Source organism: Odocoileus virginianus, chromosome 18, assembly GCF_023699985.2.
Source record: "Odocoileus virginianus isolate 20LAN1187 ecotype Illinois chromosome 18, Ovbor_1.2, whole genome shotgun sequence".
NCBI lineage: Eukaryota > Metazoa > Chordata > Mammalia > Artiodactyla > Cervidae > Odocoileus > Odocoileus virginianus.
In genome coordinates, this window is record NC_069691.1 from 17,581,344 (window position 1) to 17,607,421 (window position 26,078).

At 40.2% G+C, this 26,078-nt stretch overlaps 1 protein-coding gene across 2 annotated transcripts in view; it reads left to right on the forward strand.

The window, feature by feature from the left end:
* Positions 1–5,420: 5,420 nt before the first annotated feature.
* Positions 5,421–26,078, forward strand: part of DOCK8 (dedicator of cytokinesis 8) — a 221,716-nt gene continuing 201,058 nt past the window's right edge. The window contains exon 1 of one of the 2 annotated variants that reach the window (XM_070480398.1): positions 5,421–5,667. Coding sequence is in view for 1 of the 2 variants with exons in the window: in XM_070480394.1 (XP_070336495.1) it covers positions 5,615–5,667 (53 nt within the window). In the remaining variant the exon portion in view is untranslated. The remainder of the gene's footprint in view (positions 5,668–26,078) is intronic. The other variant, XM_070480394.1, reaches the window with a different exon arrangement.

Here is a 26,078-nt window from a genome sequence, read left to right on the forward strand (position 1 = left end):
GGGATATGTTCCCAGACCCTCAGTGGGTGCCTGAATCTGTGGATAGTATTGAACCATACATATACTATTTTTCCTAAACATACATACTATGATACAGTTTAATTTATAAATTAGGCAAGTAAGAGATTAATTATGACTAACAATAAAATATAACAATAATAGCAATGTACTACAATGAGTTATATGAATGCAGTCTCCTACTTTTTGCACAAATTTAATGAATTTTTCATACTAATAAGCGCATATCATGTACTGTGGTCATAACTTTAGTAGTTTGAAGTGTGACAGCAAAACTAGGATGAATTTCTTTTTCCTTTTTCACAATTTTATGGACAGAATATTCATTCTTACCACAGATTTTAGCAACCTCAACATGTGATTTTTTTTCTTTCCTTATTAATTTAAGAGTTTTCACCTTTTGACTTAAAAGGAGCACTTTGTGGCTTCTCTTTGGCATTTCCAAATTCCATATAGCTAGTCTTGTGCTGCGTCACTGTTAGTAAGTAAAAAGCGAAGCTTGAACACAGGGACTATGATGCTGCATATGATAACCAAGAGACTTGCTAAGTGACTGCCGGCAAATACACTGAACAAAAGGATGATTCATGTCTGAGGTGGGAAGGAGCAGGGCAGCGGGAGATTTCATCATGATACTCAGAACAGTGTGCATTTTAAAATTTATGCTTACTTCTTGAACTTCTCCTTTTATATGTTCATATTATATGAGGTTGACTGAGGGTAACTGAAACCATGAAAAGTGAAGCTGTGATAAGAGGGACTAATATGTACATAGTAAGGAAGAGTTCCCTAGTTTTATTCTTTTCATATTTGCAAATTTCTTTTCATAACACAAGGAGTGAAGTGGAGGAAATTAGAAGTTCCAAATTCTAATATTTGCACTGTGGCTAGATTTAAATGCTAGCACACAAGTCTTTCTGTATCTGTCCTCAATTCCAAGATGACAGTAAAGAGATTGACTTGCTAGCAATAATCCATGTGCTAGTTTGATTTCTCAACTCAAGAAATAAATACAAAACAGAGCGGGAAGATATTAATAAAAAGGTACAGCCAAAAAATTCAAGAGCATAAAAAATGCTCTAACTTTCTCCTGAAAGACACATGAACTTAGCCACTCCCATTCAAGTTCAATTTAACAAATATTTGTTAAATGTCCACTTTATGTTCAATCCTGGATCAACTCTTCATTCATTTATTCCATGAGAATTTTTTGAACATTTACATTGTACCAGGCATTAGTGCAGATAATAGAGATAGAGAAAGGAATAAAATAAAAATCCCTGCCCTCATGGAAATTATATTCTAGAAGCATAAGAGATAATAAAGTTGCAAATAAATAAAAAATGCAGTATGTCAGATAGTAACAAGTGCTATGGAGAAAAATGGAAGTTGGAAAAAGAGCTAGGGAAAAGGCATTGCAATGTTAAGTAGATGGTCACGGAAGGTGATATTTGAGTGAAAGCTAATGGAGGTCTTTTGAGTGAAAGCTAATGGAGGTCTTGAATGACTTGGGTGATACAGAATGAAATGTACAAATGTCACCCTTTTCTGTATAGACCTTCAAACTTTGCATTCCCTGGTGGCTCAGAGGTTAAAGCGTCTGCCTGCAGTGCAGGAGACCCAGGTTTGATCCCTGAGTCGGGAAGATACCCTGAAGAAGGAAATGGCAACCCACTCCAGTATTCTTGCCTGGAGAATCCCATGGAGGAGGAGCCTGGTAGGCTACAGTCCATGGGGTCACAAAGAGTCGGACATGACTGAGCGACTTCACACACACACACACACACACACACACACGCTGTGGAAAGACCTGGTAATGACCTGGTAATTTACTGGTAATGACATATTCAACTAAACAAAGGGTGCTATCAGATTGAATGAGATACTTCTTTAGGTAGAGGTGGACATTGACAACTTAACTCAAACTTTGAAGAATGCAAAGAGACTGCATGTGATGTCTGGTGAGGATGGCAAGAATATTGACATAAGTAAAGGGGGGTCCCAGGCAGTAAGAACACTGATTTCTTTAGTTGAAGATCTTGCTTCAACAGAGAGGTAAGGGATAGAGTTGGGGCTTTCTAGTGGCTCAATGGTAAAGAATCTTCCTGCCAAGCGGGAGACTTGGTTTTGATTTCTGGGTTGGGAAGATCCCCTGGAGAAGGAAATGGCAACTTACTTCAGTATTCTTGTCTAGGAAGTCCCATGGAAGAGGAGCCTGGCAGGCTACAGTCCGTAGGCTCGCAAAAGAGTTAAACATAATTTAGCGAATAAACAGCAGAGGCAAGAGATAGCATTAGTTACATGAAGTGGAGAAACCACTATAAGTCAGTTGAAGAAGGTCACACTTGGTCATAGAGGATATGGGAAGCCACCAAAGTTAACTGAGAAAGGAAGAAATATGATGATACAGTATTTTAATAAAATTAATACAGCAGTAGAGTCAGTTGGATTGGAATAAGGAGAAGATAGAGGCAGGGGACCATTTAAAATCTTCTTTTTGTTATCCAGATGTTATAAGGCTGAGTCAGAATGGAAGCAGTGAGAACAATGATATTTATAAAGCAGTGAAGTTTATATAGAATAAATGACAGGCTTTGTTAGCTGATTAGATCTGAACGGTAAAGAAGAGTAAGTTAGAGCTAACACGTTGTAAAGAAGTGAGGAGATGGGGTCATTCTATGACTAAGAACTCTGTGATCCAAACAGGGTATGACTTGCTCAGGGTGTGACTTGATCACATAGTTAGTGAAAACCTGAAACCAGAACCCAGAATCCATGCTTTACCCTCCATTAAGTGATGCCAAGTCTTTTAAATAGCAAGTGGAAAATAGTACCTCCGACAGAAATGAGTGATTATGGAGGGATAGCAAACTTGTACAATTGAGCAGAGGAAATGGAGTTTCCATCTTGTATCTGTGGAGTCTGGAGATATTTGGGTGGAAAAATCTGGGACAGGCAACCCTTTAGGGCTAGAAATGCCCTGTAGTAGTCTGTGGTCTTGGGCCAGTCACTTAACCTCTCTTAGCCTCGGTTTCTCCTTTCACAAAGTGAGATAATGTTATTAATTAAGGGTTTTTATCAGCTAATTAATATTTGTAAAAAGTTTGAAACAGGCTCTGGTACAAGATAAGTGTTATTTAATTATTTGTTGTAAGAAATAAGTAAGATGCAATGTAAAGAAAGACATCGGCTTTCTGGAGAGGTAAGAAGAAGATATGGGGAAAACTACAGGAGAATTTGAGGAGTCAGACTTTGAGAAGTCTGTCATAGAAGGGAGGAATTTTATAAAGGTGAGAAACAAAACCAAATGACACAAAGATGCAGAGAAAGAGGAAGGTCAAGAGAGGCCATACAGTGTGGAAAGAAGCAGGCCTTCCAGAGTAGGTTGGTTTTCAACAGAGCAGCAAGAAGGAGAGAAGCCCTAGAGGGAAATCGCGAAGAGTGAGAAATGGAAGCAAGGTACTACACTATTTTTCAATTTTGCCATCCATTGGTGACTATACCCGAGAGAAGATAAAATGTAAAAATAGGCATTTGCCTAATTTAGTGGATGACACATTCATGGTGAATTACTAGAAGGCTATTAAATTTGGAGTCTAGCCAACATTTCTAACCAGGGAGTTGATAAGTTAGAAGATAATCATGCTGACCTTACTTTCACAACTATGTACCTAACGCCAGGGTCAATAAGTTGAATGTAGCATGAGCTGACATGAGATGGGAGATTTTAAGATCTCCCCCTCTCCACACAGAAAAGGTTTCCTTAATTGCAAATTTTGAAAATCTGAAATACTTCTATACTTTATCTTTGTGTGCACATCAATATATTTTGCTCTATATGTCACCATCACACAGAAACAGAGAAGTCCATCCGAAAGGATGACTTAGTACACAGTGGACTGACGATTCCAGTGTAAAACAATTTTATACAAATCATTTATTTCTTCCCAGTTTGAAGAGGTACTTGAATTGTTCTCTTAGTATTTTTCTATGTAAATCTTTGCTTATAAATTCCAGTGTGGTAAACATACCTGGGAGAATTTTGAAAGTCAGAAACTCCACATTTCAAAAACCTTCTTTCCCTTTGGAAAGAACAACACTATCTCATTTCATAGTCTATGTAATGTTAGACTTATTATCTTTGTCTTATACAGTTCTTATAGGCATTGATGCTTGAAGGTGATAGGAGAGTGATATACCAGCTCTGAAGAATTATTATACTACCTGAGAAGCTTAAACCAGAGAAAGAAAGGTGGTAGGCAAGATACAGAATTCAGTTCCCAGGCATTTTAATATTAGGTAGCAAACTAGGGACTATTGGACCAGCACTATCAAATAGGGATATAATGTGAGCTACATGTGCAATTTTAAATTTTCTTTAATGAGAGCCACATTCTCAAGAGGGAAAAACAAATGAAATTTGATAATATTTACCTAATACACGCTAAGTATCATTTCACCATGTGATCAATGTAAAAATCAGTGACAGGATGGTCTGCATTATTTTTTCTGCACTGTCTTCAGAATTCGGTATGTATTTTACACACTCAGCACATCCCAATTCAGAATAACCACGACTGTAAATGGTCCATAGCCACATATGGCTAGTGGCTACCACACTGGACAGTGGTGCGGTTCTGAACCGAACATATCTCGCTTTCGGATTTTTTTAAGCATCAGCTGGCAAACAGAGGCATTCCATAGGGGGTGCTCTAGTAGAGTAAACCTTAGGGCAAGTCGGTAGGCATGGACTTTTCCACTCCAGTAAGCACTGGGACTTTCTGACTTCTTTCCTGAGTTTGGGCTTGAACTTCTTAGTACACTTCTCAGTATGCAGCAGAAATAAACAGGGCTGCAGCATACTCTTGAACCACCGGAAAGCGCTGTGCACCGTTCTCCCAGAGAAAAGCACTTACCTCCAGTTTTTTAAAAAATTGTTTATTCCTTGCATGGATTATTACATTTATTTAAGTCACCCCAATAAGGATGACGGATATATCGTTTGCAAAAGTTGGTATGTATCTCGAAGTTTTTACCAACTTTTTTTTTCTTTTAATTTAAGTTGCTTTCCCCCGGGCATGGTGTGGATACTTAATAAGGCCTAGAGCAAAGAATTTCAGGGTTGGTTTCCCGACCTCGCCAATTTTGCGGGGCGGAAGGCGCGGGTTCTCAGCTCTTGCCCACAGGCCCTGGCAGCCTCACAGCTTCGGGCAGATGGAGTTTCCGGCCTCGCTCAGTGGTCGCCGGGTCATCCGCCTGCGCTCCTTTCTGCCTGAGGTCTGGGCCCCGGGGAAGAGCGCGCCGGTGGCGCGAGCATCCGGAGGGCAGTTCCGCGGTGGGCCCACACCCTCCCCGCGCGCCGCTCCCTGCGTCCCAGGCCGGGTGCCGTGTGGCCCGGCTGGCCGCCGCAGCTCTGAAGTTGGGCCCTCCCCCAGGGTGATTTCAGCGCTGAAGGTAGAAATACGGAAGTTTCCAGCCGCGGCTGACAGATGAGGCTCGCGTCCAGCGCGGCATGCGCTGCAGCGGCTCTGCGGAGCGCCGGGGCCCCGCTGTGCGCATCCCGCGACCCTAGAGGCCTACGACCCGCCGGCGCGCCATGGCCACGCTGCCGAGCGCAGAGCGCCGAGCTTTCGCGCTCAAGATCAACAGGTGAGACGCGCCCCGCAGCGGACTCGCTGCCGCAGAGCGGCGGGCGATGGAGCGTGGCGTCCCGGCTGCTCCGAGGTGTGGGGGTGGGGTTGAGGACGACGCCCGCGGGGTCCCTGGGAGTCAGCCGGCGGCGCCCCCGAGACCCGGTGGGGCCCGGAGCCCCCAGGCGGCTGCAGTGGGGCCGCTGAGCGCAGTGGCCCGAAAGCTGAGCTCAGTCCTCCTGGTAGTCCTCGGTCACCAGCGTCTCTTCCCGGAGCCACCTCCCCAACCCCGCCTCGCCCGCGCCCTCGGGGTTGACAGGTGGCCGGGCGGGGTAGTGGGAAGGGCGCGGGGTTAGTAGTGCTGGCCCGCCTCCTCCCTTTGAGGCTGCCCTGAGAAGGGGCTAGAGAAGTGGGTAAAATGAGGCGAGTTTTGCTCAGGCAGCTGCTTCAAGACTTGGGTTATTCTGAGGAGGGCTCTTTCCCCTCTCGTTTTATTTTTTCAGAAAAAAAAAGTTTGGCTCCTACCGACATCGCTATTTTTATTCTCTGGTCCAAAGGAGCCATGAAGTGGAAAAAGTGATTTTTAAAAAATTCTCCATTTAAATAAACAAGAAAGGAATGGCCTGTGGCTGACATTTTTACATTTCTAGGGCTCCAGTAAAGACGTAAGGACATAGATCTAATCCACCATCCAATTCATAATAAAAATTGCACAAACTAAATGTAAGCATATTTACTGCTTAAAGTTCTCACCAGAGGTGCTTTAACTGCAGTTTTTCCCCCTCCACTGAAAACTGCTGACAAGTGTTTAAAGACATTTTTGTCGTGCCCTGAGAAATCTAGACTGTCTGGTTAAAAGATAATATGAAATTCATCCTGAAGGGTCAACTTATTATTTTACAGTCCTCACGGGCCTAGGATTAGTCAGTCTTTGAGCCGAGCCTGTGAGAGGCTGGTTCCACATTCCATTTTTGCGCTTCTAGACTTTGAAGAGGTTTGAACGACCAGGAATTAGAAGCCGGGAATAATAAGGCGGTAAGGACTTGCAGAGGGCTTGTTGAGCTTTATTGGGCTTTTATTTCCACCTGTTGTGTAGCTGTGAGCAAACCATTTCTTTTACCTTACTATTTCTTCATCTTTAAGCTAGTTTAATTAGTATTGTGTACTGTGTATTAATGTTGTATTAAAGGTAGTCACAGGTCACGAAGTATATCAGGGATTTCCTTGTGGCCAGGTTTTCTCCATTAGGTTTCATGCCTGTTGCCGTGCTGGAGGCGCAATTCGTTTAGGGGCTGACGGGGGTCAAACTGAAGTTCCCGATGCATGTACCACTTGCTTTAGCTGCTCCTGTTCTGGCTCTGTGAATTTTAGGTCAGGTGGTGTCACTCTGACAGAAAGATTGCTGTCAGGGGAGTGCAGTTAATGGAGAGCTGTAGGACCTGCGCTAATCTCCGCAGGCAGTCTCTAAAGCAGCAGAGGGATTGGTGTAGTCCGAGGGTTAAGAGTAAAGGCCCTGGCTGGAATAAGATCTGCTTGCCAGTTAGCTCTGTTTCAGACTGGACATGCTATTAATATTTAACTTCTCTCCACTTTGAGTTTGTGTCTGTGGAATGGGGACACTCCCAGTACCTTCCTTGTGTGACTGTTGAGAGGATTAAGTGAAATAATAAATACAAAGTGCTTGTAGTGCCTGGCTCAGAATCAATGTTAAATAAATGCTGGCTGTCCTCATCCACATTACTATCAGTTTTATCATTGTCATCATAATCTCCATTGCCACCATCTTTAAGATCTTAAGAAAGAAAGTTAGAGGGATGGGATGGGGAGGGAGGTGGGAGGGGAGTTCAGGATGGGTAACACATGTAAATCCATGGCTGATTCATGTCAATGTATGGCAAAAACCACTACAATATTGTAAAGTAATTAGCCTCCAACTAATATAAATAATTGGGAAAAAATAAAAAAGAACAAAAAAAAAAAAAAAAAGAAAGAAAGTTAGGAAGGAAAGTGGAAGCTGGAGAACTTCCTGTGGAGAGATTCCCCCTGGGCTAGGTGTGATGATGCCAGTGGCAGGGTGGAGTTGCCTTCGGGTGGATGTTTTCTCTCAAATGGCTCTCATCTCTGTGCTGAGAATGCCAGACATGCCTTGTGAAACAGCATGTGTGATGGATCTGTGCAAGAAGAGCCCCACTCAAATAAAATATCAAAGGCTCTCTAATACTCAGGCAAGAATAAGGATTGGATATTCCTGTTTGCGGGGGTTCAGTTTTCCCTTTGGAAGCATTTCGTATATTGGGTAGAGAGTTATGCTAAGGAGCTTGGCAGAAATTAATGTTCAGTGCTGTGGATTAATACAGACATACCTAGCATTGTTAACATAATATTAAAATGCACCACTTATTGTTCATTTACTATGTCCCATACACTGTGTTATGTGCTTAACGGATTGTATCATTATTATATTATATATTATATTATATCATTATTATATCATTAGATCCGTACAAAAACCCTATAAGACTCACCTGAAGTCTCGTATAAAATAGGAAGATGAAGCTTGGAGATGTAGTTGCACAAGGCCATGTAATTTGTTCAAGGCCATGCAGACAGCAGAAGCAGAGCTAGCATTACAAAGTGCTCCAAAGTATTGTTAACTGGTCATGTGCCATTTTGAAATTCTTAAGAATTTCCTTTAAAAGCAAACAAGGAATTGATTTTTAAAAAGACGTCATTTCAGTAGCAGCATTGCAAATTGTTCTGATCAGTGTTTAATATGTAAATAAACCAACAATTTGATGTTCTGCAATTTTGAAGTTGAAGAAGAAAACATTTTCTCTTGCATGCCTATGTACTATTTTTTAAAATAGATCAACTTACGAAAGTAAGGCAGTGTTGAAATATGGCCATCAGTACATTCAGCATGGGTTCATATTTTTTCACTTCTCTACCCCGAATGATACAAACTGCCATTAAACAATGTTTGTGGGGGTAAAATCAATGTGTTTCCTATCAAGGAAATATTCAAATCTGATATATTAAAATTTTTATGTGTAAAGAGCTCGTTCTGCCCACACCAGCCTCAAAAAAGAGTGAGCACACTAGCTCACAGTAGGAAAGGAATGATCCCCACTGTTCCCAAATTCCGTAACTTCCTGCAAGCAGCGCTGCTCAGTCTAGGGACAGGGCCAAAGCAAAGGAAGAACCTGGGAATGCCCGCTAGTGCCTATTCCTCCGTGATTGCCCTGACTCTTTCTTTCATATTTTTTTTCCGAAATTAATTAATATTTATTTTTGGCTGTGCTGGGTCTTCATTACTGCACAGACTTTTCTCTAGTTGTGGCAGCGAGCAGGGGCACAGCACCTCGGCTGCGGTGCTCCGGCTTCTCATTGTGATGCCTTCTCTTGTTGTGTTGGAGCACCGGGCTCTAGGGCGCCTTGGCTTCAATAGCTGGGGCACATAGGCTCCGTAGTTGTGGCTCTCAGGCTCTAGACCACGGGCTCAGTAATTGTGGTGCATGGGCTTAATTGCTCCATGGCATATGGAATCTTCCCGGAACAGGGATCGAACTCCTGTCTCCTGCATTGGTGAGAGGATTCTTTACCACTGAGCCACCGGGGAAGCCCTCTCTCATATTCTTATGAAGCCTAAATTTCCATGTGTTAGAAATCATCGTAGGCCATTTTTTGTTTCCTTTTGAGCACGAAGTATAATTGTATGATGTGGTTGTGTGTCTTACAACAGTCGAACATTTCTCTAGAACCCACAGTTTAGGGAGATACAAGAGTAAAGATCCACCACTGAATTTTTCTGAGCTTAGATTCAGTTTCTTATAAGTGTTAGATATTTGCCTTCATTTCAATTTAATTGTCACTGACTTCCTGTGCACAAAAGAAAGACTAGATCTGAATTAGGCAATTCATAATAATGTTTGCATTGGGGATTTCAGGCACTTTTGCATTCAGTGTTGTGATACAGTTCTTGTATGCGTGCCAAGTCTCATCAACTACCCTTTTTTTCTTAGTAGCATTTAGGGCTTTTATGTATCATAAAAATTATTATTACTCTTCTGAAAATTCATTAAACAAAATCTTAGATTCTTTCAAACACAGAAGATACAGAACTAGATCAAATATTAAAGTAAAGGACCTTAAAGAGAAAAGAAGTGCAGAATGCAGAAAAAACATTAATGGTCCTTTGGACATTCAATTGAAAAGGATAAATAATAATGGCTTATGCTTATATAATGGTTACTGTATGGCAGTCTCTACATGTCATGACTCATTCACCCCTGTGAGGTAAGAACAATTACTGTCTCCATTTTACAAATGGAGAAACTGGGTACAAAGGAGTAATGAAAACTGTTCAAAGTCACAAACAGCTAAGAGCAGAGCTGGGATTCAGATGCAGACAGCCTTGCTGCAGAATCCTCTCCTCTCAACCCCATCTACCATGCTGTCATCTCAATTTTATTTTAAAATGATAATAAAATTAGTAATATTTATTCACTACTTTCTATGTGCCTATTATTGCCTGGACTTTGTATAATTTTATTTAATCATTATAGAAAAGGAACAATATGTGATGTATGATAAGCATCATTAGAGAGTGATTTTATGGAAGATAAAACCAAACATCCAAAAAGACGTATTGCTTTCAAGAACAATCCTATAATTATCCTAAAAGATAATTCTAACAATCCTAAAAAAAAGATACAAATGAATTTATGTATGAAACAGACCCACAGACATGGAAAACAAATTTATGGTTATCAAAAGGGAAAGGGAGGAGGGCTAAATTAGGAGGTTGGGATTAACATATATGCACTACTATATATAAAATAGATAACCATCAAGGATCTACCATATAGTGCAAGGAACTATACTCTATTGAGCATCATAATAACCTACAATGGAAAAGAATCTGAAAAAGAATATATATATGTGTGTGTATATATATATATAACTGAATCACTATGCTATACACCTGAAACTAATATGATATCGTAAATCAACTATACTTACATGAAAAAAGAACAATCTGAGTAACTTTTGGCATAAAGACCAGAACCAGAAGAAGATATTGCATTGCTCCTGAGAAGTGTTTGCTAATTTTATCTGTAAAAATGATGCAAGCATTAAAATACATGTATTCCTATGTCTAAATGCATGTTTGCAGTCGAATAGTGCTATTCTTTTACTAGTGATGGCACAGCAGGGTGTGGATGCTTTCAGGAATTACTGCATTTGTCTGATGTGTTCTAGACCGAAGACCATGAGAAGAGGCTTTCGGGCAATTACACGTAGAATTTTGGTCTTTCACATTCAGAATCACTGTCGGTTTTTTTGGTTTTGTTTTTTTTTTTCAGATTCTTGGAAAAGCCCCACGTGAACTTTAGGTATCTAGTACAATTGAAAGAACCTTCTGCCAGGGTGAACTTTTCAATTAGATTTTTTTGAGCTCTGACAATTCACATGTATGTATAGAGCCAATGATTACTTCAGCATGGAAAAGAAAGTATAATTACATCATGTGGTTACCTAGGAAGAGAGGGAGAGCTCAGGGAACCAGGTGTCCCATTTCTACTTTCCACACAGAGCTAGAGATGGAATGAGATGATGTTAAAAACACCTCAACCTTCCCTTCTCCTAACAGGCAGGGATGTAACAATACTCAGAGTTCTTGCTGGAGAATGCTGAGATAAAACAGTGCTTAGTTGTTTTCAGTGGTGAACACCAGGTGCTTATACTTGTTTTGGTCAATAATAAGTGGCTAAAGCAACAGGAATGTACTGTCCCTGTTCCCACAAATGTTCAGTCTAATTTGTTACCAGTCAGTAGCTACAAAGGTTCTCTAGGCTCCAGGAAAATACAAGAGTTTATATATTGGTTATGTGTGGTTCCTGTGCTTCTAGAGTTTGCACTATAGCAGTATACTTTGCTGTTTGGGGTACATAGAATAAAAACAGAATGATATCTCTGAAAATATATAGGAAGGCATCTTCACCACAGGGTGTGGTGAAATCAAATAAATTGGTAAACTTTGCCTAGTGTATAAGGTCATTATATCATGTCCCACTGTGTTCATATCAAAGGTAGGATTAGAAAAGCAGAAATGGCAATGGTAGAACGAGTGTTTTATCTTTGTTCTATTTCATCTGTGTTCATCATTAAAAATAAAGTACAACAAGCAAAATTTTCTTTTAGTTACAGCTGTTAATATTTGGATGTGTCAATGCATCTTTCCATTTTTACAAAAATAAGATCATACTGCACATCCTGTTTTATGCTGTATTTTTAAATTTAAATATGAACAACTCTCCATGTTCATCCTTGTAGGGCTACATTATAATTTACATAGGCTGTGTAAAATTGTGTTGATCAGGTATGCAGTGGTTTATTTAATTCTCTATGATTGGGTTTTAAGATGGTTTCCAAGTTTTTACAATAATGTACATAGCTTGATGAATAGCTTTATGCATACATCTTTATGTGTTAGTGCAAATACTTCCTTCAAATTTCTAGAAGTGGGATTCCTTGCTCAAAGGAAAGAAATATTTTTCAGACTTTTGATACACATGACTGTGTTGTTTCCCAGTTCAATTGTGCCTCTTTACACTCCTGCCACTTGCCCTACGAGTTCTCATTTCCTCTCACTCACACCCCTGCCTGGTTTTATCGTTCCTTTAAATCTTTATTAGAAATCTTGACCCTTTCTCCTTAATGAGTCTTACCTTTTCCTGTTCAGTTTCTCTCCAAGATCCCTGTATGATCTCCGAAGTCATTCCTTAGGGATTAAAATAGTTGTGCATTTCTTCTTTTCCTTTGCCTTATGTATAACTATCAATGGCTTTAATCTCTGTCTTTCTCACTTTCTGTGAGAGATTCTTTTTGAACAGAAAATAGGTGGATTAATTATAAAGGTAGAGTGTTCTAGCAACTTAGTTCTTTCTTGCTTCTTTTTGAGACTCTAGTTGGCCACACTTTCATTTACTTTTACTTTGCTTGACAATCTAATTCAGTCTACCCATCCTTTACCTAAACTAGTGATCTTAAATGAAGTAACAAATAGAAAATCAAGATCTGTGTTCCTCACAAACATATTGGAGTGGGTAACCTTTCCCTTCTCCAGGGGATCTTCCCAACCCAGGGATTGAACCCGGGTCTCCCATAATTGCAGGCAGATTCTTTACCAGCTGATCCACAAGGGAAGCCCCTGACATAGCTCAATTGGATATGTTGTCCCTTGGATCACAGTATAGAGACATGGGCTTCTTTCATGCTTTGGGAGTTTCCTCTTCCTCTGGGACTGGATTTGGGGTTTACACAACATGTTAGTATCACTCTGCTCAGAAACCTCAGAAGGCTTCAGGAGTTCTCCTATCATTCTCATTATACAAGAGATAATTTTAACTGTGTTTCCCTGTGAGAAGCCAAATGTAAAAATAGAAGATTAGGCTAAACGGGAAGTAGATTGAGAAATGCAGAACTGTAAATAATCACCCCCTTCTTCTTCTTCCTCCTATCTCTTGACTTTCTGATGCACAGATAAATTAGTAGGCTTGTAAATCCTAGGTTGGTTAGTTTGATAGTTCATTCATTCATTTATTCACTCCAGCTATTGAGGGTCACTATGTTCCAAGTGCTGTGCTGGGCCCTGGTAGTACAAAGGCAAGCAAGTCATGATATTGCTGGCAAAGGACAAAACATTAACTCACAATATGGATTGGAAAAAGATGGAGCTGTCCCTTGCCTTCTAACCCTTCATCTGGGTGTTGTGCCTTCAAAGTGGTCCTCTTTAGGGATGTGCCACTTATTCTAATGATACTAGCATTCTCCAAAACATTTTTGAAAATCCTTTTTCAAATCTCTCTGCTCAGAGAATGGAGCATATTTATTTTAAAAAAATAAACTCAGTGGTATAAAATCTTTTCCCTTTGACAGAGAATCTATTTTTTTCTTGTTTGAAATGTTTCAAAAATAAAGACAATATAGATGATAATATAGCAAGTACCTAAGGGCCCACTGACCACAGTTAACAAATGTTAACATTTGGTTCTTTTTGTTTTAGATATTTTTAAATGAAAAACTAGAACATTACAGATAAATTTGAAGTCCTCCGTTATTCTGTTCTCCAATTCTGTTCTCCCTTCTTCAGAGGCCAGGATTATCACCAAGTTGTACATTTAGTGTGTGCGTGTGTTTTTGTTTGTTTGTCGATAAACAATATATTATGTGGTTTCTGGAATGAGCCACAATCATTAGCATTTAAGCAAGTCTGTTAAATAATATTCGACTTTGTTAAATGGAACCGTGTTTTTAGATTCCTCTTCAAGCGGCTCTGAAAGCTATTGCAAAGAGGACTTCCAAAAGTGATTTCAGGAAAACAGCTCTATCTGAATAAATCACATGGCACTTTTTGTGTGAATTTATAAAGAACAATAGTTATTTAGATGTATACATTCTGGTAATGTTTTTCAATCACCTCTTACATTACAGTCACATTACTCATTTCCTGCAATGACCAGGAAATTTTTCAAAAACCTTTTTTTCTCTATTAGATGAATGTACCTATGATTTGCATTTGACCTCAAATAAGCAATGGAGTTGACAACATATTTCTTTTTAATTGCATGGTTTTAAAAGCGCAGAATAAAGAAATCTTCTCATTGCCTGGACAGTTGGTTAGGGAAGGTATGAAGATTAGCAAGAAGGTATGGTATTTCCTCAAAAATGTTTATGGGGCTACTTGTGACTGAAAGTTGCTCAGTCGTCTCTGACTGTTTGTGACCCCATGGACGATACATGCAGTCCATGGAATTCTCCAGGCCAGAATACTGGAGTGGGTAGCCTTTCCCTTCTCTAGGGGATCTTCCCAACCCAGTTGGGCCTTGGTAAAATAGAATGGTTGGGCTGGATTCTCCCATTTGATCAGGGAGATGTAGCTTCTCTGTTGTCCCATACTTCAACTTAGACAAGCTGAGAATGTCCGTGAAGTAGAAAGGCTTTTCTCCAAGTCTCTGCTTTGCCCTGTGGCTTCACAGGGGCAGTTCTCAGGACAGAGCAGACTCCTTCTTGGAGGGCACTGTTTGTGTTCTCTACGGTCAGTGCTGTGCTGTGTACTCTGAACACTCAGCAGAAGTTGGAGTCTCACCAAGAACTTAACCACCCTGAGGCCCTGGTTGTTAGAGAGGCAAATTAGAGTTGCCCAAGGAGTGCTAGTCCTCATGCAATAATTTATACCAGAATGACCATCCTCTTTCCCTCATGCTAGGAGAAGAGCCTTGGGTTGAAAGTTCACTAAAAATGCACTTTATCCTGCTACTTAACATATATGTTGTTTCAGGGCAATGCTGGCCATCTGTTCTCTTCCTGTTGACCTTCTGTCTGGTTTGCTTTACCTGCTGGTATTTCACTCTTTGATACCTGTTCTCATAGCATCCCTTTAGAAGGGGTCTTCAACTTGCCTATTTTTTAAAATTAATTTTTACTGGAGTATAGTTGATTTACAATGTTGTTAGCTTCTGCTGTACAACAGAAAAATCAGTTATACACATACATATATCCACTCTTTTTTATTTTCTTTTCCCATAGACTATTGAGTATTCTCATATGCTCTCATAAACAGTATTGAGTAGAGCTCCCTGTGTTATACAGTCAGTTACTATTAGTATTTTATATATAATAGTGTGTTTATGACTCCAGTTTGCTTGTTGTATCTTGTTGCATACCCAATAATTTCATTCGAACTTATTCAAACTTATTCGAACATATGAACAAAAAGTTCATATGAACTTTTTGTTAGGCATTATGAGAGACAAATCCCCTCAAACCCCCAACCCAACAAGTTTTTGCCTTCAGAATTCAGCTGGAATGAGCAGATTAACATAAGTGAAAACTGGAGATGGAGCTTGATTGTGTGGCCAGGTAAGGGTTAAGGGCAGGAATGGAATGTTGACAAATGTCAGAAAGGAAGGAAGGAGCGGCTGTCCTTGAGGGTTAGGAGGTAAGGCTTCAGCCAGGCCCTGCAGGACAGGATTGACAGCTGAAACTGGTAGAGTGAGAAGAAGGGGTAAGAGGGGCTCCATGAGGGAAGAGGAGGCAGCCACAGGCATTCTGATGGGAGGTGATGTCTGGGAGTAGGCTGGGGGAATGAGCATGGAAAGAAAGGGGTCTGTGTCTATAGATACTTCAAGAGTGATCAGCTGGACTTGACAAACAACTAAATATTCATTCGCTCATTTCATGAATATTGATTGTAGTTGACACTATATCTGGCAGGTGTGTGTTCTAAGAGGTGAGAATAGAGCAGAGAATAAGCTGACAAGGTTCTTGTCTGAAAGAAGTCATTTTACAATGGGAAGATAATAAACAAATTAACCAGGAAATATCAGATAAAACAGGTGCTATGCAGAGAATGTAAAAGGGCTATGTCCGGCGTATGGGTACCTTAGAATGGTCAAGAAAGGCATCCCTGAGGAGATGACCTACGGGCCTGGACCAGGCAGGGGAGTTAGCAAATGCCACACCCAGGGCAAAAGTAGGGCTCATGTGTTGGGAGAAAAGAGAGCCAGTGTGTATGGATAAGTGAGTGGTGGGTGGGGCGGAGGGGAGAGTGGGAGAAATGAAGAGAAAAGTAGGCAGAAACAAAATCGTAAAAAGCCCTTAGGAGCCAAGGGAGATGTTTAAATGTTATTCCAAGTGTGATGGGAGGGTTTTGGGAACAGAGGCACATTGTGATTGACCTCTGTGTTTGGAAGGTCACTTTGGCTCCCCATGGAGAAGTGGAGAGCAGGTAGGAGGTAGTACAGGCCCCGGGAAAGGGGATGGTGGCAGGACTGGGGAGCTGAAAATAGAGAGGGAGAGAAGCCGTAAGCTCTGGGATGTATTTTGGAGATTGAGTTGATGTATTAGATGTGGCATGAAGGACAGTGAGAGAAAAAAATGAATCAAGGTGTCTCTGAGGGGCATTATGTGTGGATATTGATGCTTTTAACAGGTGAAAAGACTGGATGAGGAACAAGCTTTCAGGCTGAATCATGAGTTTAGTTGGGGACATACCAAGTCGAAGATTCATATTACAAATTCAACTGAAATTACCTACTAGGTAGTTTTATTCAGGAATCTGAGGTTCAGGGAAAAGGTCAACGCTGGATATTTAAATTTGCAAGTCATTGCCATGTAGATGCTATTTTAAAATAATGGGGGTGGTGGTTGTGAGGAAGAAGACATTAGAGTTATGTTGATAAATTTTTTGATAGTCACAAAACTAAATGTGTAATGTGTGATATCATTTTTATGGTAAAATGTGTATATCTCCCTATAGAGATTAAACAGATTGATACATGTGATAGGGATGTGAACAGGACATGTGCCAACTTGTGATACGTGTTGAATACCTGGGTGTTAGGATTATTAATGATTTTTGTTTCCTTGTATGTGACACGTGTGTGTGTGTGTGTGTGTGTATATATGTGTATATATATATATATATATATATATATGTATTTTACAAGTTTTCTTCAAAGAGTGTTTTTGTAATTGGGAAAGGTAAATTTTGTAAAAGAAATAACAACACCTAGATTTATATGCTAGGAAAATTGGATACAGATGATGCCAATGAGAAATTACAAAAATTAGAAATTTCAGGTAGTGTTAGGAGGATGACTTTGTACTTCTCTTGTAGAGTTTTTGTTTAACAGGCTATAGTAGATTTCAGATTTCTATGTATTTGCTCTCTCTGGCTGTCAGAGGATTTCCCTTTCCACCTTATAGAATTTGATGTGATCACTTTGAGGTGGGCTTTCAGAGCTGGCCAGCCCTTTGTTGTAACACCTCTTCCTGTTCTGTATAACCAGCAGTGATCTAGACAGAGGCTGATCTCTCGGGTTGCGTCCCGGTAGGTATAGGTGTGTGTGTGCTCAGTCATGTCCAACTTTTTGCTGCTCCAGGGGCTGTGTCCCTCCAGGCTCCTCTGTCCATGCAGTATTCCAGGCCAGAATACTGGAGTGGGTTGCCATTTCCTACTCCAGGGGATCTTCCTGACCCAGGGCTTAAACCCACGTCTGTTAAGTCTCCTTCATTGGCCGGCGGATTCTTTACCATGTCCTGGAGTAGGAACAGCAGAGCCACAGAGGCTGTCTGAAAGTCCTTGTTTTTATAAGCCTCTAAGAAGATGTGGATTATTTGTTATCACAGCAAAACCAAACCTACCCTAACTAATACAGATGAGCATAAGATACAGAAAATTTCTAACGAGTGGCTTGAGATTGAAGCTTAAGGCTTGAATGATAGGTCAGGATGGAAACTATTGTTTAGAAAGTCATCAGTGAGGTGAGGATGAGAATGGAGAATGGGCACATTTTCTAAGTAGGAAAGTAGAGTGGGAAGAGGAAAGAAGTGGGCCTAGGGAATCACTGCAAGTTAGTGTAAGGGAAGAGATGTACAGAGAGGAGGATTTGGCCAAGATGTGGCAGTCTGGGTTGGTATTAGAAAAGGGAGTTAATAAGGCAGTTAAACAGGTCAGATGCCAAATTAGGAGGACAAAGAAAGCCATCAAATTTGCCATGACGGTGGTCAGTGTGAACCTCTGAGACAGCAGTTTTAGTGTAGTTGTGGGGAAGGAAGTCAAACTTCACAGGTTAGGGAGGGAGTCAGTGCAGAGGAAATGGAGGAAGCTGGTGGAGACCACTCCTTGCAAAAGTTTGGATCAGGCAGGGGAGAAGTGGGGCAGCAGTAACACTCAGAAATACTGCACACTGTGCTAACAGAGGACTCTTTGATCTTAGGGGGAAAGCACATGTTTTTCCACCCCATAAAATAAGTTTTAAATGTGGATAAAGATACTTATCCAATACTGTCTAATATATCATAAACTTTGCTTGACACTAACAGCAATTAAAATAGTCTACTTAGATATTTTCTTCCTGGGAGCTTTGTAAACTCACTGTCATTGATATGTATTATCTTTGCTGCTGCTGCTAAGTCGCTTCAGTCATGTCCGACTCTGTGCGACCCCATAGACGGCGGCCCACCAGGTTTCTCTGTCCCTGGAGTTCTCCAGGCAAGAATATTGGAGTGGGTTGCCATTTCCTTCTCCAACGCATGAAAGTGAACAGTGAAAGTGAAGTCGCTCAGTCATGTCTGACTCCTAGTGACCCCATGGACTGCAGCCTACCAGGTTCCTCTGTCCATGGGATTTTCCAGGCAAGAGTACTGGAGTGGGTTGCCATTGCCTTCTCCGATATATTATCTTTAAGAACATGTTAATCCTTTCTATTTTATTTTCTTTATATTTATCTTCATGTGTCTGAAGTACAAAAAAATTGTAGGAAAGAGTACCAATATTTAGTTCCATTTGCTGTTTAACAAACCACGTGTTGTGGGTTGAAATTGTGTCCCCGCAAAAGATTCCTAAGACTTGGTATCTGTGAACATCATCTTATTTTGGAAATAAGGTCACTGTAGATGTAATCAAGTTAAGATGAGGTCACACTGGATTAGGATAAACCCTAAACCCAGTCACTGGGGTCCTTATGAGAAGAGCCACAGAGCCACAGAGATACAAGGAGAGGAGGCCATGTGAAGACAGGAAGAGATTAGAGTTATGCCACCTCAAGCCAAGGAACACCATGGTCTGCCAGCAACCACCAGAAGCTAGAAGAGGCAAGGACGAATTCTTCCCTTGAGCCTTCAGAGGGAGCAGGTCCTGCTCACACATTGATTTTGGACCTCTGGCCCCCAGAACAGTGTGAGAATAAATTTTCTGTTGTTTTTAGGCCACCAGGCTTATGACAATTTGTTATGGCTGCCCTCGGAAACTAATAGAGTACCCCAGAGTTTAGTCACTTAAAACAACAGCAGTTTAGTATTTCTCATGATTCTGTGGGTTTGCCATTTGGGTTAGGCTCAGTGGGGCAGTTCTGTTGGTCCTGTGTGGTCATTCATGTGGCTGCAGTTCCCTGATGGCAGGACTGAAGCTGGAGCATCTAAGATGGCCTTACTCACAAGTCCAGAGCCTTGCGGCACGGCAGTGCTGGCTGTCCCTCTGCCTGGGTCTCTTTTTCTTCAGTAGTCTGCTCCACATTCCTTACATAGTGAAGGGAACATTCTAAGAGGATGAAGGTGGAAGCTGCAAGACTCCTTGAAGCTTATTCTAGCATGCATACAACAACACTTAAACACCATATTCCTTGGTCAAAGCAAGTCAGAAGGCAGCCCACCTTCAAGGAACAGGGAAACAGACTCAGTCTCTTGATGGGAGGAGCTGCAAAATATTTTTCCACTTTAATCTATTACAATACCCAACAGAGAAGGTGATCATACCCCATTTCAAACCTCACATCTTTAAGCTGAAGGTCTTGTCATTCTCTGTTCAGATCATGATACCCATTTCACTGGCAGAGAAGCTGAGAAAAGATTAAACTGACTCCTTCAAAGTTAACAATGAGTCATGCTTTGTGAGAGACTTTTTTGGCCCGTGGAAGACAACTGTATGTCTGGAAGAACTAACCACAGCCTTGCCTGGAGGCAGGTGAATAAACTTAATAACTTCTTGGGTTTTTCTTAAATCCCATAATTACACCGATGGAGCCCAGATTGCAGAGCTCTGTGGTCCAGAGATGAAGCAGCCGTGTGAGGATATCAGGGAAAAAAGGTGCTTGAAAATTGCTATATGGCCTTCAAAGGAATAGGATTTGAGGCTAAATTAAATGATGGGGAAAATGGCCAATGAGCTCTTTATCCTCAAGAGATACCAAATGGGCTTAGAAATTCAGTGATTGCTCTGGTCCTGTGTAAGTTCTGGGCTGGAAAGAATTAAAGGGAGTAGAAGAAAAGGATGGGGCAAAGAGGCAGAGATACCAGCCTGTCAGGATGGTATGTGCTATGGCCTGTTTTAGGAGGTTCGCTCTTGTATAAGTTAGGATTGCTTTTTAGCTGCTACAACAAATAGACAACCCACTAAACAGTGGCTTAAATAAATGAGGGGTTTATTTATTTTTGTTGAATAAGGACAATTCCAGTGGTTGGCAGTCTAGGCTTGGTGTGATAGCCCAAGATACCATTGGAGACATAGATTCCTTGTGTTTTTTTTTTTTGTTCCATCGTCTTTAATGTGTGACTCTCATTCTCATGGCCAGAATACGGCTCTTGAAACTGTCCACATTGAAAGAACATTGAAGACAGGAAGTGGGGAAAGGCCAGTGAGGCATATCAGCTAACTCTTCTTTTTTCAGAAACTTTCACAGAAACTCAATGACATTTGCTATATACCTCCTCGATCATATCTGTGTTGCTTCTACTTACAAGTGAGTTTGGCAAATGTAAGTTTTTACTAGTTTAGCACATTGCCACCTCCAGCAAAACTAGGGTTGAGTTAGAAGGAAGGGGATAATGTCTATTGATGGGCAACTTAATGATCTCTGCCATTGCTCCCAACAATTGCTGTGGGTACATATTAGTGACAGAATTTCCATTGTGGTAACATGCAGCCTCCACCCCATTAATACTTGTAGTAGGTTCAAGCTCATCTAATTCCCTGACCTAATGAGGAGGGATATCCAGGCTTACAGGTCTAGTATTAAATTGGCTGTTGTAACAAGTAACCCTAAGATCTCAGTGGATTAACCCAGCAGAGTCTTACTTCATGTTCATGTCATCATCTGATACAGGTCAGCTGGCTCTCCTCCAAGCAGTGACTCAGGGACCCAGGCTGCTTCCACCTTATGGCTCTGTCATCTTGGGACTTTCAGATTTTTCTGGTATCGTCAGCTGTTGGCCAGGAAGAAGAAAGAGTGAAAGATTGTGCCTCCAGTTCTTTAATACCTCAACTCCATATTACTTCCTCTTACATCCCATTGATGAGGACTACTTACAAGTCCACTGACGTGCGGAGAGGACTGAGGAATATAGTTCTTGTCTGGCAGCCACTTAACAGCGACAGGTCTTCACTGTCAAAGGAGACATGCTCTTTGGGGGTCAGCTAGACATCTCTGCCACAGGGTCCCAGTCACAAAGGAGGAGCCATTACCAAATTGTCAAGAAACATATGTCTAGGCTTGTTTGCTGTGCACTGTGCAGTTGGTGGATAGCTAAGAGCCCTGTGGCCACAGTCACAGCAGTATGGATGTGGAAGTTGTAAGGGAGGCAAACTCCAAAAGCATATGCTGAAACGCCTGAAATTCCATAAGAAGGCAATAGGAATGCAAGGTACAATTATCCTGTGAGGCAGGTAGCTGATAGTTAAAATACAAAATTAAAATCTAATTGCATTCAAGGCCACCAGAAATGTCATATGCAACTGAACACATTTTGGAAACTCTGAAGATTGATAAGGAGTCAAGTTGCTCAGCCTGTTTTTTTTGTTTTCTTTCCTGAGAACAATCAGATTTAAAACATTTTAGGAAAAACCACAAGATGAAGATATTTTTTAAAGCTTTTGAGTGACATGGTTAGAGTGAATATTTCATTTGAGAGGAAACAAGATGTTTTGGATGTTAGAGAAAGAGACATTATAAAACATTGCACTCCCACTGAGGAGTAACGATACCATAGTCCAGCCTCCCCTCTGTGACAGGAGAACTTACTTTGATGAGAAACTGAGTCACCTTATTTTTTGTGACTGCTTCCCTTTGAGTTGGTTGAGTTCTCTTATTTACTTGCCTTTTAACGTTTTAGTAATCTGTGAAATCAGTCTTCCTTATTCATGCTAACAGTGTACTACTAATAAACAACCCACAACGCTCGCACTGCAGAGAGAAAACAGGTTAAACCTTGAAGTAGGGATTTGAGAAGGCGAACAAGTCTGAGTCCTGTCCCAACTCTCAGCAGGAGCATCTTCCAAAAGTTCTTTAACTTCTCCGAGTCTTCGTTTTCTCATCTGTAAGATAGAAATATTAATAATACCAGTATCAGTAGGGTCAAAAGAAGTTATATCTCTAAAACTGCTCCGTAAATTAAAGACCATTGCATACTTATTAATGAAATATCTGTAAAATGGGAATAAGTGCTATGTTTCTGTGATTAGTCAATGAGGTGACATATGTCACAGACCTGACACAGGGTCTCACACTCGGTCACATAGGGTCTTAGAAAAGAAAATTAAAAGCAAATATGGACAAAGTAAAATACCCTGGAAATGAGAGATGGAGAAATGTTAAAAACAGGCACAACAATGTAAGGAAAGGTTTAAACTCCTTTGCAAAGCTAGTGCCCCTAAAGCATTCATGCATATATATGTACTTTTCCCCAAAAGAACTTTTATAGAAAATGTTGGCAGTTATGTAAGATTACAGAGGGAATTTGTTAGAGTCACTTAGGTAACACAGGTCATGTGATCACCAGGAATGTTTATATGTGAGACGGAAAAAAAGTAAATGTTGAAAAAGTAGAACCATTCAGAAGAAATGATTCATCCTGAAGAACAGCAATTATAGTTAGAGATTGGTGACCCATAAACGTGTTTCCTATCCTTTTCTGAAATGAAAAATGGCTTTTTATTACAAAAGCTATATATGTGAATTACAGGAAAAGCAGTTCACATAAGCAAAAAAATTTTTAATGAAAATTATTTCTTGTTTTTTAACCTGTAATCACTTTTAATCACTTTATCTATATAGTTTTTATACATATACACATATATGCATATTTTCTATAAAATTAGAGGCATGCTTATATACTGATTTTTATTTAAAACTATATAATAAGCAATTTTTCATATCACTGAGTATTTTTACAGTACACTTCTGAATGAATGCATAACATTCCATTGTGAGCCTAGTTCATAATTTAACGAATTCTCTTTTGATCTATACTTATTTCCAGTTATTCACCACTAGAAATAGCACTTCACTAAGTACATTTATGCACTTAAATTTACTTACATTTTTAGTGATGCCTTAGGATAATTGCTAGAGATGGAATCCCAGACTCAAACATATTCATTTGTATATATAAAACCCCATTTGGAAAGAGAGACACACACACACAGAGAAATACATAAATACTTCCTTTATACTGTTGTCCTTCTTGGAGGTTTTGTGTGACATCTGTCTTTAAAAAGAAGTTTAAAAATATTTGAAAAAGATGGCATCCCTGAACTTTGCCTTAATTCTTGGGGAAAGTTATTGAAAGATGATTTCAAATAAGTATAAACAGGTAAGGTCAGTCTTTTATAAATGACATAAAAAATTAAAATTAACCTCAGAAGACTGAGCTGAAACCATTATTATGGTTCAGTCAGTAAAACTAAAGGTAAATTTGGACAAATACTGTTAATTCATTGCGTTTCCTTGTGGCCTCAGTTTTTAAAAATAAATGCTTTTCTGCATAATCCTGGTCCTATTAAAGGCTATCTTCGTAAATTTACCAACATTTCCAGCTATAACCAGGAATAAATAAAGTATCCCTTTTAAGTCAGTGAAATGTGTATTTTATTGAAAAGTAAAAATTATACAGAAATGTAAGATCACCTAGAAAAACTATTAATTTGTTACATACAAATTCTTTCTTATTGCCAGTTATGTATTATTTACATTTACCTGATATTTAATTTTCTATTTTATATCCTTCAGTTCAGTTCAGTTCAGTTGCTCAGCCATGACTGACTGTTTTCAACCCCATGGACTGCAGCACACCAGGCTTCACTGTCCATCACCAACTCCTGGAGCTTACTCAAACTTATATCCATCGAGTCAGTGATGCCATCCAACTATCTCATCCTCTGTTGTCCCCTTCTCCCGCCTTCAATCTTTCCCAGCATCAGGGTCTTTTCCAGTGAGTCAGTTCTTCTCATCAGGTGACCAGAGTTTTGGAGTTTCAGCTTCAGCATCAATCCTTCCAATGAATATTCAGGACTGATTTCCTTTAGGATGGACTGGTTGGATCTCCTTGCAGTCCAAGGGACTCTCAAGAGTCTTCTCCAACACCACAGTTCAAAAACATCAATTCTTCAGTGCTCAGCTTTCTTCATAGTCCAACTCTCACATCCCCACATGACTACTGGGAAAACCATAGCTTTGACTAGACAGACCTTTGTTGGTAAAGTAATGTCTGATTTTTAATATGCTGTCTAGGTTGGTCATAGATTTTCTTCCAAGGAGCAAGTGTCTTTTAATTTCATGGCTGCAGTCACCATCTGCAGAGATTTTGGAGCCCCCAAAATTAAATCGATCACTGTTTCCATTGTTTCCCCATCTATTTGCCATAAAGTGATGGGTCTAGATGCCATGATCTTAGTTTTCTGAATGATGAGTTTTAAGCCAACTTTAAGTTTTAAGTTTTTTTAAGCCAACTTTAAGTTTTAAGTTTTTTCACTCTCCTCTTTCACTTTCATCAAGAGGCTCTTTAGTTCTTTCTGCCATAAGGGTGGTATCACCTGCATATCTGAAGTTACTGATATTTTTCCTAGCAGTCTTGATTCCAGCTTGTGCTCCATCCAGCCAGGCATTTCGCATGATGTACTCTGCGTATAAATTAAACAAGCAGAGTGACAATATACAGCCTTGAGGTACTCCTTTCCCAATGTGGAACTGATCTGTTGCTCCATGTCTGGTTCTAACTGTTGCTTGTTGCCCTGCATACAGATTTCTCAGGAGGCAGGTAATGTGGTCTGGTATTTCCATCTCTTTAAGAATTTTCCAGAGTTTGTTGTAACCCACACAGTCAAAGGCTTTGGCATAGTCAATAAAGCAAAAATAGATGTTTTTCTGGAAGTCTCTTGCTTTTTCGATGATCCAGTGGATGTTGGCAATTTGATCTCTGGTTCCTCTGCCTTTTCTAAAACCAGCTTGAACATCTGGAAGTTCACGGTTCACGTACTCTTGAAGCCTGGCTTGGGGAATTTTGAGTATTACTTTGCTGGTATGTGAAATGAGTGCAATTGTGCGGTAGTTTGAACATTCTTTGGCATTGACCTTCTTTGGGATGGAATGAAAACTGACCTTTTTTTGTCCTGTGGCCACTACTGAGTTTTCCAAATTTTCTGGCATATTTAGTACAGCACTTTAACAGCATCATCTTTTAGGATTTGAAATAGTTCAACTGGAATACTATCACCTCCACTAGCTTTGTTCATAGTGATGCATCGTAAAGCCCACTTCACATTCCAGGATGTCTGGCTCTGGGTGAGTGATCACACCATTGTGGTTATCTGGGTCATGAAGATCTTTTTTGTATAGTTTGTATAGAAGATCTTTTTTGTATATCTCCTTAGTAATTCACAAGTAACCAATTTATTCATTCATCTATCCATTCATGTGACAAATATTTTTTGAGCAGTTACTATGTGCCAGGGACATAGTGCATAGTAACCTGATGCAGAGTCAGCTCTTTGCATCTGGTGGCCAAAGTATTGGAGCTTCAGCTTCATCATCAGTCATGCTAATGAATATTCAGGATTGATTTCCTTTAAGATTGACTGGTTTGATCTCCTTT